Genomic DNA, 17,461 nt, shown 5'->3' with positions numbered 1-17,461 from the left:
GCTTTGAGTGGATGGCGAGCGCGAGATGCCGAAATGGATGCCAGTAAGATTCTGAATGGAAAGTTTACTTTTAAAAAGTTGCCAAATGGTTCCATTGACAAGACCAAAGTGATCTGTGTGTTTGGTCGTTGTGAACTGAGCTATCATCGCAGCACGTCCAGTCTGAAATACCACTTGATGGCCAAGCACACAGCTGATGACCAAGCACATGGCTGATGGTCAAGCGCACAGCTGATGGCCAAGCACACAGCTGATGGTCAAGCACACAGCTGATGGCCAAGCACACAGCTGATGGTCAAGCACACAGCTGATGGCCAAGCACACAGCTGATGACCAAGCACACAGCTGATGACCAAGCACACAGCTGATGGCCAAGCACACAGCTGATGGCCAAGCACACAGCTGATGACCAAGCACACAGCTGATGACCAAGCACACAGCTGATGGCCAAGCACACAGCTGATGGCCAAGCACACGGCTGATGGCCAAGCACACAGCTGATGGGAATTCTCCGCCCCCTTGTCAAAGTCAGGCGGCAAAAGCACAAAGCAAGCTGATCCACTTTTCCATGTTGATAAGAACATTAAAATGAGAAAAAAATAATGGGACAAAAAGAAATCTAGGGACATTTAGAATAGATAAAAATGTGCGATTAATTGCGAGTTAACTATGACATTAATGCGATTAATCGCAATTACATTTTTTAATCGTTTGACAGCACTAATTATAACCAAGGGGTCTGGGTCCTCCCCATTGACAACAGCCCTGAAATCTCCATCAAAAAAAAGTCTTGTAACCCTCCCAGACTGCAGAGTCATACAGACCCTGTAACCTTTTACTGCCCGAGCAAACACACATTCACCAGCAGACACACGCAACGTGACACGTGTTTGCAAAGCACATATTTTCTCAGCGCGGTTGAAGCATGAACCGTGACCTAAAGTTTGCCATCCACACACAGCTGCCGTTAGCCTGTCTGTGTGTGTGTGTGTGTGTGTGTGTGTGTGTGTGTGTGTGTCTGTCCGTCTGTCTGTCTGTCTGTCTGTGTGTGTGTGTGTGTGTGTCTGTGTGTCTCTGTGTCTGTCTGTCTGTCTGTGTGTGTGTGTGTGTGTGTGTGTGTGTGTGTGTGTGTGTGTGTGTGTGTGTCTCTGTGTCTGTGTCTGTCTGTCTGTCTTTGTGTGTGTGTGTGTGTGTGTGTGTGTGTGTGTGTGTGTGCGTGTGCGAGTGCGTGTCTGTGTGTGTCTGTGTGTCTGTGTCTGTGTCTGTCTGTCTGTGTGTGTGTGTGTGTGTGTGTGTGTGTCTGTCTGTCTCTCTGTCTGTGTGTCTGTGTGTGTGTCTTTGTGCGTGTGCGTCTTCTCTCAGGTGCATTATAAAGGAGCACTTCCAGCCTCTTAATTCAATTGGCCGTGGGTGGAAATGTTTCATCATCGCCCCGCTAGCAAAGGAAATCTCCGAGGTGCTACAGATTGCTGTTCACTCACTTTCAGAGACAGTGTTTATGTTAATAAGTAAATAAAATGAGAAGAAAAAGCCCCCGAGTATCATTTTAAAGACGCTACTACAACCCCGTTGAAACATTTGTCTCTTACTTTGTGAAGCGAGCGACTTCAGCAGCGACGTGGTTGGGATTCCTGCACTTTGTTCACCTTCTTGTGTTTTCCTCTGTACACTGAAAAAAGTCTAACATTGCTGTTGTTCGTTTAATGTGTATTTTCTCGTTGAAATAGCTGAAAATTATTAGTTTTTTCATTTAAAGTAAACGTTCTAGTTTATGTTTATGGTTGAATCCATTTTCTTTATATGGATACAATATAAATTGGCAGCGGGACATTAAACTGAATTTATTCATTTGATCAGAGCATTTTTATTAGATCTGTTGAAATTCTCGAGAAGCCAAACCCACGACACGCGTTCGTCCAATCAGCTGCCGGTCAGGGGCGTGGCGCCTCAACCATGGATGTATGACGTCGCGACACCACGCTTCAGTCGTGTCGGACAAATGGATGTTTACCGTAAGGCTCACACCTGAGTTATAAAATGTATGTCCTGGTAAATTCACCATGGGTACTGCATGATGTCTTAGGAGTTGTGCGACTATTCACAGCTCCATGATTTGTCTTCTGATGACATCAATAGTTTCGTTTTGGGTGTTCAGCTGAAGCAGACTGATTCTCTTCAAACATTTGAAACAGATGTTCAGTGTTATCAATTTATTAAACAATAAATATAAATGTGTTCTAAAGGAAAGTGTTCTGATTAGTCATTGATCAAAATGTATTAAAATCAGTTTTTTTCAAATTTGATTTACTATACGTTTGAAATAATGACAACTGTTAGTTTTTTTATTTGAGACAACCTAAAATAATTAATTTACTCGGATGTATAAATAATTAGTTTGACCCAACCTTTAAAAAGTGGTTGCTTGGAGTTAAACTTTTCAGGTTAAACTAAATTAAATTATTTACTTTGAATCAATGTCAACTATTTCGTGTGATTGATTACTTCAATTTTTTTAAGTTGATCCAAGTTTTTTTTTTTTTCAGTGTACCGTGTAACACACACACACCCTGACAGATAAATCACACACCCTGCAGCCACAAATACTCTGAAAACAAAAATAACTATGCACCCCAAACGCTTCACAAAACCTCTGGGGAACATTTGGATCTTTGCACAACCCTCGTCTCCCCTCACGTGTGTGTGTGTGTGTGTGTGTGTGTGTGTGTGTGTGTGTGGGAAAAGTTCAAATAAGAAAGTCACAGTAAAAGAAAGATACGGGAGATGTTAGATTTCAACCCCTAAATATATCTAAGGAACACATTTAGTATACGCTGATGGTTTCTCAGTTCACTCCTAAGGTCACACAGACGTTTTTGGTGCGATTAATTTGCACTTCAATATATTATTTCAAAACGTTGTTTTTGTCTTTTGTACTTCCACAAAAAAACGAAAATATTACGTTGTGATAAAGCGACGTAATTAGGTTTTTCTGAGCTCTCGCTAAAAGACATCAACCACTCACGTGGTGTTCATTTACTTATTATGAGGATCATAATACAACAACACAGACGGCAAACTTACACACTTCTGAACTCCTTTCAACCTTGACATTTCAGAGAGAAATATTGTACCTTTTACTCCACTACATTCATCTGTTACAGCTTTAGTTACTAGTTACTTTAGTTACTCCACTACATTCATCTGTTACAGCTTTAGTTACTAGTTACTTTAGTTACTCCACTACATTCATCTGTTACAGCTTTCATTACTAGTTACTTTACACATTAAGATTTCTGCACATAAAACACATGTAGTTTATAAATCTGATGTTTGATTCTAAAGTAAACTAGCCAACAATATAACAAGTCCAGCTGATCAGACCATTACACACACAACTGGTTGGATCCTTTACACTTTCTACAAGGTTTTAATACTTTAACTACATTCTCCTGATGATACTTACATACTTTTACAACAGAGTGAAAGCTATAGCCACATGCAGTGAGGAGCCATCATGTTGTAGCAGGGATTTAATGACACACACACACACACACACACACACACACACACACACACACACACGCAGAGACACACACACACACACACACACACACACACACACACACGCAGACACACACACACACGCACACACACCTCCCTCCCTGTGCCCTGCAGGTGAGAGAGCAGGTCGCTGCAGAGCCGTGATAACTGCACACACGTCACAGCCTATTATGGGATGGCGGCGTCACGCTCGGCGAATATCGCCGCCGCCCAGGAGTGACCTCGCCTCACAAGGTCTCTCGTCTGTGTGAAACTGCACTCTGCCTCCCAGATCTGAAGCTTTGAGCGAGTCGTTGCTGCAGGAAAACAGAAAGAAAGAAGGTCACCAGATAGTCAGAGTCAGACCTCGGCAACGAGTGAGTCATCGCAAATACTCAAAGTCACCTGAAGGTGTAGATGGCGAGTCACTCTCATGTTTCTCCAGGGTATCGCCACTGATTTCCTGAATCAAATTGATTCCCATTCAGTGTGGATTTAAGATATTTCAGTTATGAAGATATGAAAGAGATTCCACAGTTGTACAAAGTTCCTTCTAACCTGCTGCTTTATTAAAAGTTAAATGTTTGCATTAAGAGTTTACCCCAAAGCAGTTACAGTCATGGGGCCCTATTTTAGGTGTGTTTAGGGCGTGTCCTAATCCTCTTTTGCTAGTTTGACGGCAGAAAAAAGGGTCCATGCACTGGGCGCATGGTTCAAAAGGGTTGTACTTAGTGTCTTCATTAATCAGAGGTGTGTTTTGGGCGTAACATGCAATAAACCAATCAGAGATCATCTCCCATTCCCTTTAAAAGCCAGGCGCGTTTGGACCTCGGAGCATAGCTATTATGATGGAGGATTTGCACCGTAATATTTTTATTTGTAATCTTCTGCATGTGTGTGTGCTGCTGTGCGTCCCTGTGTGTGTAACAAGCATAGTGTGCACGCGCTGTGCACGAGCCTAGGAGCATTTTACTGATGCTCTGTTAAAATAACAATGAAATGCTGCGTTACTGACTTTAGACCAGGTTTTTGCTGGTCAATGGCACGATCACTTCCCGCTGCCTCAAGATAGCAATACTCCCAGAATGCACCTGAACACACCTCCCTGTAAGACCAGCACGCCCAGAATGCACCTGAACACCTCCCTGTAAGACCAGCACGCCCAGAATGCACCTGAACACCTCCCTGTAAGACCAGCACACCCAGAATGCACCTGAACACACCTCCCTGTAAGACCAGCACACCCATGGGCCACAGATGGGCGCAGGTGCATTTGTTATTTAAACCACATGGGCGCTGGACGGGAAATTGACAACTGCGTCGGTCTTAAAGGTGCTCTAAGTGATGTCACACGTTTTTTAGGCTACAACATTTTTAGTCACATAAAGCAAACATCTCCTCACTATCTGTTAGCTGCCTGTCCCCTGAACACACTGTAAAAAAAATCTCCTCACTATCTGCTAGCTGCCTGTCCCCTGAACACACTGTAAAAAAAACGCAGACTATGTAGACAGCCCAAACAAACTGCGCCAACCTGCACCACCAAACATAACAAACAGTGTTCCAGCCAATAACCGACAAGAAGGATTTGGGAGTGGGGGTTGAGGGTTTAGTGCGCGGAAGGGAGGGGGAGGGGATGGGATGACGTGGAGGGAGGGGCGAGCTAGCCTCCATTTTGTTTAACAATACTTCGAACGTCAACAAGAAATGACGTCACCCAACATCGCTTAGAGCACCTTTAAACTAGCAAAGACACTTGCGTTAGGTTTTGTGCCGCGCTGCGCTGGGTGCAAGATAGGGCCCGGAGAGTTTTTAGACAGTTCAGTCAGATATCTGGAGGTGACAGAGCGACCCGTTTTTAAAACAGCCATGCCAAAATGTAGCCTAACATTGTCGTCATTTAACCGCCTTCCCAAAAAGTTAGTACGAAATAGAAGCAAAGTATCGCACTTTTAGTAATTTATCGGTTATAGGTAAAAATCTAAATAAAAAAAATAAATAAATAAAATCATACCCATTTGCTTGCTGTATGATTTTTTTCTGCCTTATTATTTATGAATTGAATGTTGGGATGTGTCACCACCGTTAACCACACAAAACTGGGTTTAAATTATTGATTTTGTTCAGTTTCCCTTGGCTGGAATCCACATTTCTCTCAAATATGTTGTCAACGGAGCTTAATTTCAGAGTTTCAGATTTTTAAAGTGTTTATTTGTTACTGTTTATGTCACAGTTAGGAGCATGAATCTCTCTTGACAGAAAAGAGACGGGAAGGTGGCACTTAGAGAGACGATAGGAGCCGATTAATGGCGTCATTTAAAAGGAGTTTTACTGTTTGTGTGAGTGAGAGAAAGAGTTCAGAGGAGACTCCTGGTTCTCTTCAGAAACTACTTCATTATGCATGTGCTGCAATTATCTGTCGACTGCGAGGAAATGCACCTAGCCAAATTACTCTCTGATTAGTTGTTGCAATCATGGAGTCGGTGTGGAGACACACAGCTGACGTCAGGACTCTCGGTAGCAGGATGGGCATACTTCTTCTTTCTTCTCCTCATACTTTATCCTGTTCTCTTGCAGACGGAAATTAACTTTCAGGGTTGTTGGGTTTATTCCTCTCCTCTTTCTGCTCGTCTAGTCTGATACCGTGTTGCTGTCTGTTGCACTACAATAAACCAATCAATGTTGATCTTTATAAGAAAGGAAGAAATTTACATTAAGATCTAACTTTTAGACTCCATTTACCAGTGTCGTAGTCAAGACCACCTAAACCGAGACCAGCGTGTATATTTGGGGGGTTGAGACCGAGACAAGACCGAGTCTTTGAGGGGTTGACACCAAGATTTTGAGGGGTCGAGACCGAGAGTTTGAGGGGTTGACACCGAGACTTTGAGGGATTGAGACCGAGACAAGACTGAAACTTTGAGGGTTTGAGACCAAGACTTTGAGGGGTTGAGACCCAGATGTTGAGGGGTCGAGACCGAGACTTTGAGCAGTTGAGACCGAGACTTTGAGGGGTTGAGACTGAGACTTTGAGGGGTTTAGACCAAGATTTTAAGGGACCAAGACTTTGAGGAGTTGAGACCGAGACTTTGAGGGGTTGAGACTGAGACTTTGAGGGGTTTAGACCAAGATTTTAAGGGACCGAGACTTTGAGGAGTTGAGACCGAGACTTTGAGGGGTTGAGACCGAGACTTTGAGGGGTTGAGACTGAGACTTTGAGGGGTTTAGACCAAGATTCTAAGGGACCGAGACTTTGAGGGGTTGAGACTGAGACTTTGAGGGGTTTGGACCAAGATTTTAAGGGACCGAGACTTTGAGGAGTTGAGACCGAGACTTTGAGGGGTTGAGACCGAGACTTTGAGGGGTTGAGACTGAGACTATGAGGGGTTTAGACCAAGATTTTAAGGGACCGAGACTTTGAGGGGTTGAGACTGAGACTTTGAGGGGTTGACACCAAGATTTTGAGGGGTCGAGACCGAGAGTTTGAGGGGTTGACACCGAGACTTTGAGGGATTGAGACCGAGACAAGACTGAAACTTTGAGGGTTTGAGACCAAGACTTTGAGGGGTTGAGACCCAGATGTTGAGGGGTCGAGACCGAGACTTTGAGCAGTTGAGACCGAGACTTTGAGGGGTTGAGACTGAGACTTTGAGGGGTTTAGACCAAGATTTTAAGGGACCAAGACTTTGAGGAGTTGAGACCGAGACTTTGAGGGGTTGAGACTGAGACTTTGAGGGGTTTAGACCAAGATTTTAAGGGACCGAGACTTTGAGGAGTTGAGACCGAGACTTTGAGGGGTTGAGACCGAGACTTTGAGGGGTTGAGACTGAGACTTTGAGGGGTTTAGACCAAGATTCTAAGGGACCGAGACTTTGAGGGGTTGAGACTGAGACTTTGAGGGGTTTGGACCAAGATTTTAAGGGACCGAGACTTTGAGGAGTTGAGACCGAGACTTTGAGGGGTTGAGACCGAGACTTTGAGGGGTTGAGACTGAGACTATGAGGGGTTTAGACCAAGATTTTAAGGGACCGAGACTTTGAGGGGTTGAGACTGAGACTTTGAGGGGTTGACACCAAGATTTTGAGGGGTCGAGACCGAGAGTTTGAGGGGTTGACACCGAGACTTTGAGGGATTGAGACCGAGACAAGACTGAAACTTTGAGGGTTTGAGACCAAGACTTTGAGGGGTTGAGACCCAGATGTTGAGGGGTCGAGACCGAGACTTTGAGCAGTTGAGACCGAGACTTTGAGGGGTTGAGACTGAGACTTTGAGGGGTTTAGACCAAGATTTTAAGGGACCAAGGGATTTTTGACGGGGTTGGGTTTCTGTCGAACCTTAGAATTTTTTTCCACCGAACCGAACTCTACGCTTGAACTACGCGCCCTACGCTGGTCGACGTAATGACACCTTCCCGTAATCAACGGCGCCGTTGATTACAGCGCCGTTGATTACAGCGCCGTTGATTACAGCGCCGTTGATTACAGGAAGGTGTTTACGTAGGTGGAGTGTTCAATGCAGTAGGCTGTGAGAAAGTGAAAATGGAACTGGTGAGCAGAAAAAGTGTAGTTTGGCAGTACTTTCAGTCAAAAGAAGGCCATTCAAGTCCAGCTACATGTTCAATTTACAATGCTGATTAGTCTGGTGGTGGCGAGGACCCTAAACAATACACAACATCACCGCTGTTACAACATCTCTTATGAAACATCCGAAAGAATACGAGTTGTGATGAAGGAATCTACAGACAGCAGCCAAAATGCAGCGACTTCAGCTAAATAAAATGAAAAATACATTGCTGTGGACGTTGTTTACTGTGTTCATGGACTGAGGATGGGAGTAGGATTCGGTATTCGGTTTCGGCAGAATCTTAACCAGTGGATTCGGTATTCGAACCCCAAAAGTCTGGATTCGGTGCATCCCTACTTGTATCCCATCTGGATTCTATCTGATACGAAACATTTGAAATTAAAGTTTGAAGTGAAGCCTTAGATTAAAATGTATGGTAGAAAGGGTTGAAACCCTGCAGCTTTATTAGCAGCATCCCAGTGGTGTCAGCGCTCCATCAGAGGAGCACTTAGCACTTGATAACTGACAGCGAGGGACGTAAACAAACTCTCACTGGTTTGTTTCCTGTCTTTCTCTCTCTCAGAACAAACACCACATACTCAAACATAATATGTCTGAAGTGTTGCGTTTGTGAAGCCAGCTGTAATACGAGAGCTTCAGGTTCAGCAAGTTCACAAGATCAACACATCACATCATCACAAGAGCTTTTTAATTACAAGTGTTATTGTCTTCTGATTGTATACCCGTACATGTACTACTTTTAATAACACGGTGTCATCTGTAAATGTATCAAACCTGTAATCAAAGTGACAGCTCTGCCGTCAGCTCGGACAGAAAATGTGTCGCTGTAAGTCTCAGAGTTTGTGCAGGAAAGGGAGACTGTCCTCCCCCGAAACACGCTCCTATTGGTTGTTTGTTCAAGCAGCAATTAGACTCACAAAGATCAGCGCTAACAGCCGCACGCAGTCGCAGAGAAATGATTTTTATTCTTCAGAGAATTGGGGGATGATGAAGTGCATTTATTAAACTATGCAGGTACATCTGATAAAAGGAAGGTTACAAGAAGACCGCACATTTCACATTTCACATTTCATTCTCAGAAGCTGTTAATTGTTAGAAAATGTAGTTTTTTCACTTTTGTTTCATATGTTTTTCAACACTTTATCAGTCTGTTTAAATCAAGGCCTTGTCTAGTTTTGTTTTCCACAGCGCCGTCCGTGGCTGCCAGCTGGAAAATGAACACAATTCAAAACACAATTTGCTCAAAACATGACATTTCTTTCGGGGTAAAAAAGAAGAAAAGCAAAGGAGCAGGACGTCGTTGTCAGGCTGTGCTTCACTAACCACAGCAGCCTCGGTATCTGACCCTGACATGTCTCTGTGTTTCTAACATGTCACGGTCTGACTCTCCGTCACGCTGCCACTGAAATCTCTGACCCAGAAAACATCCGACATTTCTCAGTAAACAACAAGTCAGAACTAGAGGTGAAGTCACTCACCTCTAGTTCTGACTTTACTCTTTATTCCTGTCAACATTTTCTCTCAGAGCAGACAACACACAACTGTGTGTGTGTGAGTGTGTGTGTGTGTGTGTGTGTGTGTGTGTGTCTTTGTGTCTGTGTGTGTGTGCGTCTGCGTCTGTGTGTGCGTCTGCGTCTGCGTCTGTGTATGCGTGTCTGTGTCTGTGTCTGTGTCTGCGTGTGCGTGTGATACAGCGTGGGGACTTCCGCCTTTCTAACGAGAACATTCAACAAGAAGCTTTATGGGGAAGTAAACAGGAAGTATCATGTTGCCATGGAGTCAAGCTACATCGACATTGAAAATGTCGGATCCGACATTAGTACTTTCAACGTATTTCTCATGTCACAGAAAGCAGCGAGACTGGGTCTTGTGTTTCCGATGTTATTGTCAAACTGTCGGTGATGTGTCCCTGCACAGATGTGACACCGGCCGGCCTGCTCTCATCCCGCTGTTCCCTGGAAACGGCGGCGGTGTCGGCGTCCCCAGGGACCGCCGGTAAACAATAACCTTCTATTACCTTGGTTCATTAAATGTACCTGTATGTACAGCCATATAGGATATTCCTACAGACATTCCTGTAATGTTATGTTGCAATGTCTGCTGTATCAGAGTATGCATATATATGTTTCATTATGAGCTGGAGCGTGCAGTGCGTGCTTGGCGTTATCGCTCGGCGCTGTGGACGCTGTAGGGAATTATGTCTAAAATAAGGCCCTAATGCCTGTCAAATCTGACTCCGATTTATGAATTCCTGCGCCTTCTTTGATCGGACACGAGATCCAACCCCTCCCGTTGCACTTCACCGTATAGTACAGCAATACATACATTCACATTCCCCGGACTTGTAAGGTACTCAAAGCTTGAGCAACTATCTGACTGTGTGTCCCGAGTCTTATACATTATACAGGGGATACAACTTTAATACTGAGAATAACATATCTAGATTATAGAAATATTTCTACAATGCTAACATTGTTGTTAGTTATAGTTATGGTTGGCATGATGTTGAGGACGGCCACAGTAATCTAACAATTAATCAAGGAACCTTTGTGTGTGTCTCCTGCATGGGCAACTCTCTCCAGATCTGGCAACACAAAGAAGCCAACGTCAGCTGCGTTTAACAATATATACAATATGTAACTTTTCATCCATCCACACGACTGTTCACCACACTTTTAACCCTCGTGTTGTCTTCCCGCCCACTATTCAACTTTTTGATTTTCCCAGTCAGAATTTCAAATTTAAACTTCTTTTCAACGTTTTGGCGTCCTTCCCGATGTTTTTAAAGCTTTCCCCAATGTTTTTGTCACTTTTTTTGACGTTTTTGTCGCTTTTCCTGACCTTTTTGTCACTTTCTTCCAAGTTTTTCTTTGTCACTTTTTCCATTGTTTTTGTCTATTTTCTGCACTTTTTTTGGGGCTTTTTTGTTGTTTTTTGCCCATGTTTTAAAAGCTATTTCCCAAATTTGTGTCACATTTTTCAACGTTCTTTCATCATTTTTTCTTCAAATGCTATAAAATTAAACAAAACTCAATTCAAATTGAGAATTTGAGACCAAATTCAATGAAAGTAGTGAACTGATTATGTATTTTACTTGTGAAGAGCGTTGTATGGAACCATCCACGTTATTGACAATTTGGTTGAAAGAAACCCAAAATTGTGATATAGAAACTTTTTGAAAATGGGTTAAATTTGACCCGAAGGAGGGTTAAACGAGGCCATGCCCATTTAGGAGATAGAAAGTGTGGACCGTTTCATACCATTGGCGCAGCGTGAAATGTGCTCTCTTTAGTTAGAGAGCAGCTTTGGCGGTGGGGAGTTGCTACATCCCTAGACGGGGGCTCATTGATTTGTGGTTCACCGGCTCTGCTACCATCTGTGTGAGAAATTTCAAGTCCATGGAACTTACGGTATGAGGGGCGTTGCCTTTCAAAAATCACGTTTTTAAGCCTTGATTATATCGCCACCATGTGGCCGAGTGGGCTCATATTACCTGGGAACCTAATGCACATCCTTTCCAGTCATTGGGCCAAGTTTTGTGTTTCTAGCTCGTTCCAGCTCGTGGCGATCTGAGCCGCGGTGGAAGACGTCAAATAATAATAATAATAACACGCAGCAAAAACAACAGGGTTCTACCACTTCAGGGTTTGAACCCTAATACGAGTTGTGCACCTTGCAGAGACTCAAGTGCTAGTCACTTTGGCACGTTTTTTTGCCGGCGGTTGCACACATTTCTGTGGCCGTTCTGTGCACTGTAGCTTACTCCGCCCGGGCCGCTTTGCGTTTTCTTTTTGAGGTTTTGTGACGCTTTCTTCAACGTTGTTGATGCCTTTTTCCAGGATTTTGTGTTTTTTTTTCCCAGTCTTATCCCACTTTTTTCAAGTTTTTGTGTCTCCGGCGTAGCGGGGCGTAGCGTCCTTCCAGAAAAATTTGGAGTTTTTTTGTGATTGTTGCGGGCAAAAATATGCGGGATATTTATGCAATTTTATGCGATGAAATTGCGAGAACTTGCAAAAATTGCAGTTTCATCGTGGCTTCATCGCGGTTTGCAGCTTTTCGATGATGTTCCCATTGCATAATTACGTCACTTCATAACGTTCCCCTGGCAACAGGGGAAAATGGTTGCTCTTATGTGAAGTAAACATTTTTCAACTTTCTGCTAAGATATATGTGTGACTTTTTTGCAACGAAAATGCGGGGATTATGAAATCATGCAAGCCCCGCATATTTTGGGCGGAAATCTGCTATTTATGCGGCGAAAGTGCGGCGTATTTGAAAAAATGCGCCCCCCGCATAAATATGCGGACATTGGCTGATTATGCACTGAATTATGCAATCGCATAATCATGTTTTTCTGGAAGGACTGGTTGCAATGCGTAGCAAGCGTTGTGGGCGTAGCGAGCGTTGCGGGGCGTAGCATGGCATCAAGCAAGACCTTGGTGGCAACTGCAACCATGATTAAGGTGCCACCCCAATCCAAGGAAAAGTGCGAGGCGAGAAAACATGAGGACTCCGGGGAATAAGCTGTCCGGAGATAAGTTAGTAACAAGCATTTCTGGGACATGGATGCACACAGATGGAAAGAGAGGAGAGAGGAGCTCAGTGTGTCAAAGGAAGGAAGTCCCCCGGCAGTCTAAAACTATAACAGCATAACTAAGAACTGGTCCAAGGCAAACCTGAGCCAGTTCTATAAGGGTTGGTGGATGAATCAGTTACTATGAAGAGAAGCATAGTATTCGCTTACATCTTGCAAACACACAAATACAGATATGAAGCCTTTCTGATACCGGCGAAGAGCAGAAGAACCTGATTCACTGAGCAGCATGTTTAATAAAACAGCTGGGAGTGTTTATCAGACTATAGTCGGGTGGTTGTTATTCTATTCTGTTCTCAGATCTAGCATTATATGCTCCATAAAGTAGGCTGAGTCCCAATCGGGGATTCATATAAATTAAGATCAAACACCGTGTTCGCCCTTGAGTTTACATCCAGATGCAATTATTGTTGAATCTCCACGATTTTTTCAAATGGATGCTGCGCGTACGGTTTGCACTAATGCTCCTTCCCAACCAGTAATTACAAGGACATTTTCAATTTAGTTTTCTTTTCATGCTGCGAGGAGTGGCTGCGGGAATAATCTGCTCTTCAGTCGGACAATTTAACATCAATTCATTTGTTCTGTGGAGCTGCGAGGGGAGAAGAAGCTGGCTCATGAGCTCATGGAGAGTAAATGCATTTAAGCTACTTTAACAGAAGTTAAAGTTACATAGTTGTGTGTGTGTGTGTGTGTGTGTGTGTGTGTGTGTGTGTGTGTGTGTGTCTGTGTGTGTGTTTCTGTTTCTGTGTTTCTGTGTGTGTGTGTGTGTGTTTCTGTGTAAATGCATTTAAACTACTCCAACCCTTGTGTTGTCTTCCTGTCGACCGTGCAACTTTTTGTTTTTTCTGGGTCTTTTTCGACGTTTCTGAAATGCAATAAAATTGAATAAAACACCCAAATTCAATGAAAGTAGAGAACTGATTATGTATTTTACTTGTGAAGAACGTTGTAGTGAACCATCCCGGTTATTTTCTTTGACAATTTTGTTGAACGAAATCCAAATTTCTGATATAGAAACTTTTTGAAATTGGGTCGGATATGACCCGAGGACAACAGGAGGGATACCAGTTGTTAAAGTGATATCGTTTAGAGAGTCTTGTTATTCGAAGCATACGCCTTCATGGCGTGTTTTAAAATATATCTGTGCTTGAAATAACAGTTGAGTTGTTCTGATTTCATTTATTATTCATGGTGTCTAAAATAAAGATCTTTAAATAGATGTTAGCGGAACAGCTGTCCTTCTCCAGCCCTCAGAGACTGAAAACCATGTCAGTCAAAGTATCTGGAGAGATAGACATCATGGCTGCCCTACTTTCTGCTCCACGCTGACGCTCTCTTGTATCAGAGCTCTACTAACAGAGGGAATATACAGTCTTGTGTTTTCTCCTTAACTTCCTCAGGACATGAACACCTGTTTCCTGGGAGAAAGTCAAAAAACGAATCTTACTCTTTAACTAAAAGGTCTATCTCTGTAGGGATCCATCCCATAATGTTGTCAGACACTTACAATAATAATCTGAGTCTGTCAGCAGCAACAACAGAACTTTTAGTGACTCTAACTGCTGCTGAACATTAGTCCTGTAGGGTTACATTACAGCTTGGTTATTGTTTAATACTGTGTTTGTGTGTGTGTGTGTGTGTGTGTGTGTGTGTGTGTGTGTGTGTGTGTGTGTGTGTGTGTGTGTGTGTGTCTGTCATACAGTGTGGGGGCTTCTTCAGTGTTTATTCAGGGTGCATTTCTGACTGAAGTAAGAGATATCTTTGCTGAAGCAACGGCAATAAATGAGAGATCTTTTATGTTATTTGAAATAAAAAATAATTGCTTTGTTACGCAACTGTGGCGGAACAAATAAGACTACGTTGGTGCGCAATGGACTAGTTAATTAGTGGGAAAGGCTGGAAGCTCATTGATTGGTTGAGCTGTTTGTTTGTTTGTCTTTAGGGTTCGACACGTACTTCACGTCGCGGACGCTGGAGAACAACCGGAGGAACGTTTGGTTCGCCGAGTACTGGGAGGAGAACTTCAACTGCAAACTGATGAGCTCCTCCAAGAAAGACGAGAGCAGCAGGAAGTGTACAGGTAATAGCTGTGTGTGTGTGTGTGTGTGTGTGTGTGTCGGAAAGGGACAGAAATTCCGAAAATGTCTGAACCCCCCCACCGAGAGTTTGAGGGGTCGAGACTGAGACTTTGAGGGGTTGAGACCGAGACTTTGAGGGGTCGAGACCGAGTCTTTGAGGGGTCGAGACCGAGTCTTTAAGGGGTCGAGACCGAGAGTTTGAGGGGTCGAGTGTCCAAAAATAAGGGACAAAAACTTCAATAAAAGCAACAAAAAACGGCGAAAAAATTGACAAAATATTTGTACAGTGTGACGGCCCCTGTGTGATTTGGTGGGGCCTCTCTGTAGGAGTGATACCTCTCTGGTCTTACCCAGGGCTTAATTTGAGCCGGAACACGCCGGAACATGTTCCGGCACCTCCGACGTTGGATCCGGAACCTTTTTTATTGGATCCGGCACCTCCTGTGTCACTATGACAAATTAGTCGCCTAAATGAAAAAAATAAACTACTGTTTGTGTAGTGTTCAATGTTGTTATCTGTCTTGTTAGTCTTGATTCCCCATTGGAGTTCCACAAAAGTCTTGTGTTTGCATTTTCAATGCGTTTTGAGGTGAATATTCAGGGTAAGACAGAGGGGGGAGAGGGATGGAGGGAGGGGAGACAGAGGGGGGAGAGGGAGGGAGGGAGGGGATCGGCACTTCAACAGCGCGGCGCTGCACTCCAAGTGACACAAGCGCTTGTGCTGGTTGAGGATAAAAATGTCAAAAAGACAACAAAGTATAACTTTTTAATAACTTTTTCAAATACGCTGGCCAGTCGGATCCCAAACAAGCAAAAATCGTTTCTGCCGATCAAGAATGTGGAGACCACGGTGGGTTTTATGTTTTAATTGTCCGATGGATAGTTGCTGCTTTTGAAAACGATCGTTGCATTGTTTTTTTACATTTCGCACCGATGCAGTGCACGTTCTGAAATAAAAATAAACATTGCCCTGATGTACACACAGCGTTGTTTAGGCTTTTTTAGTCAGAGTCAGAGAAGCATACGTAGGCAGGTGTAATTTTTGTTTTGGTTCCGTTACCTCCAACCCCCGTTTTGAGTCGCCGGATCCACCCCCCTCTGCGCTCCGGGACCTCCCACTTTACAAATTAAGCACTGGTCTTACCCATCTTTGTTTGAGTTGATTGCAGATCTTGTGCACCTGGGAGCTGTGAGCTGATAAAGCTCCACCTGGTCAGACTACACTCTCTCTCTTCACTGCGATCCAGACATCAACCATGGCCTGATCACCCTGCCTGCCACATCTTGTTTTGGGTTTATTTCAGTTACAGAGACACACTTTGCACATTACAAAAGATATGTTTAGTTTATTCTTTTGTTAAATAAATCACTTTTGATAATTTACGATGCCTCGCTCCCTCTTTTGTCATGGCCCTTGAGCCAGGTTATGACAACAGTAATAACAATAACAACTGGGCAGATTTTTTTGTTGCTTTTTTCCTGGATTTTGTCGCTTGTTCCAACGGTTTTATTGCTTTTTTACTCCCTGTTTTTTCTTATTCATGCCCCAACTAAAGAGGACTGTCTTAGTTTCCAACAAGGTCGCGGCTCACGGCGCTCCCAGGTCAGAGGGAGTGTTTCTCTTCTGTTTCTTTAAACAGATGTTGAAGCTGTTATTAAGGAGAACACTTATTGCTCAGAGCATACGTAGCCAGATGTTCACAACATCTGCTTCTGCTCTTCCACACAGCCAGATATTCGTGCTACATACATCTGAGTTATTGTGTCTTTAAAACCCAGAGTTAAGCCTTGGTTAGTTAGTTAGGGTTAGTGTGTGACTTTGGTGTTCCCACGTCAGAAAAAGTGACAAAAACTTTGGAAAATGTGACGTCGGAAAAAGATACAAAAACCAGGTTGGCCAAAATGTGTTGTGAACCTAACTTGATATGCGAGCTGGATCAAAAATCTGCGAGGGGCTGGATTTGGCCTGCGGGCCTTGAGTTTGAATGTGTTTTAGGAGAACTGGGGCTCCTATCTCGCACCCAGCACAGCGTAAAGCCCGACGCAAGCGGTTTGGTAGTTTAAGATGCAGTTGTCAGTTTCCCGTCCAGCGCCCGCATCGTTTAAATAACAAATGCACCTGCGTCCATCTGTGGCCCATGGGCGTGCTGGTCTTACAGGGAGGTGTGTTCAGGTGCATTCTGGGCGTGCTGGTCTTACAGGGAGGTGTGTTCAGGTGCATTCTGGGCATGCTGGTCTTACAGGGAGGTGTGTTCAGGTGCATTCTGGGAGTATTACTATCTTGAGGCAGCGGGAAGTGATCACGCCATTGACCAACAAAAACCTGGTCTAAAGTCAATAACGCAGCATTTCATTGTTATTTTAACAGAGCATTAGTAAAATGATCCTAGACTTGTGCACATTGCACACATACTATGCTTGTTACACACACAGGGACGCACAGCAGCACACACACATGCAGAAGATTACATATAAAAATATTACGGAGCAAATCTGCCTAAAGTTGCTAAACCACTGCACTAGTCTATACTGGAATTTCGATAAAATTGCGATTAATTGTGCAGCCCTACTGCCATCCATAGACTGTTGTTAAAAGTTTCAGTGTGGATATCATCTGTCAGTATTGAGTGTGTGTCGTGTCTCCGTGTGTGTCTCTCAGGTC

At 43.7% G+C, this 17,461-nt stretch overlaps 1 protein-coding gene across 2 annotated transcripts in view; it reads left to right on the top strand.

The window, feature by feature from the left end:
* Positions 1-17,461, top strand: part of LOC116063564 (metabotropic glutamate receptor 7-like) — a 480,756-nt gene that overhangs the window by 387,190 nt on the left and 76,105 nt on the right. Inside the window, exons 5-7 of one of the 2 annotated variants that reach the window (XM_036002392.1) lie at positions 10,042-10,119; positions 14,664-14,801; positions 17,459-17,461. The exon at positions 17,459-17,461 is cut by the window's right edge and continues 198 nt beyond it. In XM_036002392.1, the coding sequence (XP_035858285.1) occupies positions 10,042-10,119; positions 14,664-14,801; positions 17,459-17,461 (219 nt within the window). The remainder of the gene's footprint in view (positions 1-10,041; positions 10,120-14,663; positions 14,802-17,458) is intronic. The other variant, XM_036002393.1, reaches the window with a different exon arrangement.

This window comes from Sander lucioperca, chromosome 6, assembly GCF_008315115.2.
Source record: "Sander lucioperca isolate FBNREF2018 chromosome 6, SLUC_FBN_1.2, whole genome shotgun sequence".
Lineage (NCBI taxonomy): Eukaryota > Metazoa > Chordata > Actinopteri > Perciformes > Percidae > Sander > Sander lucioperca.
This window is presented reverse-complemented; position numbering and strand designations above follow the sequence as displayed.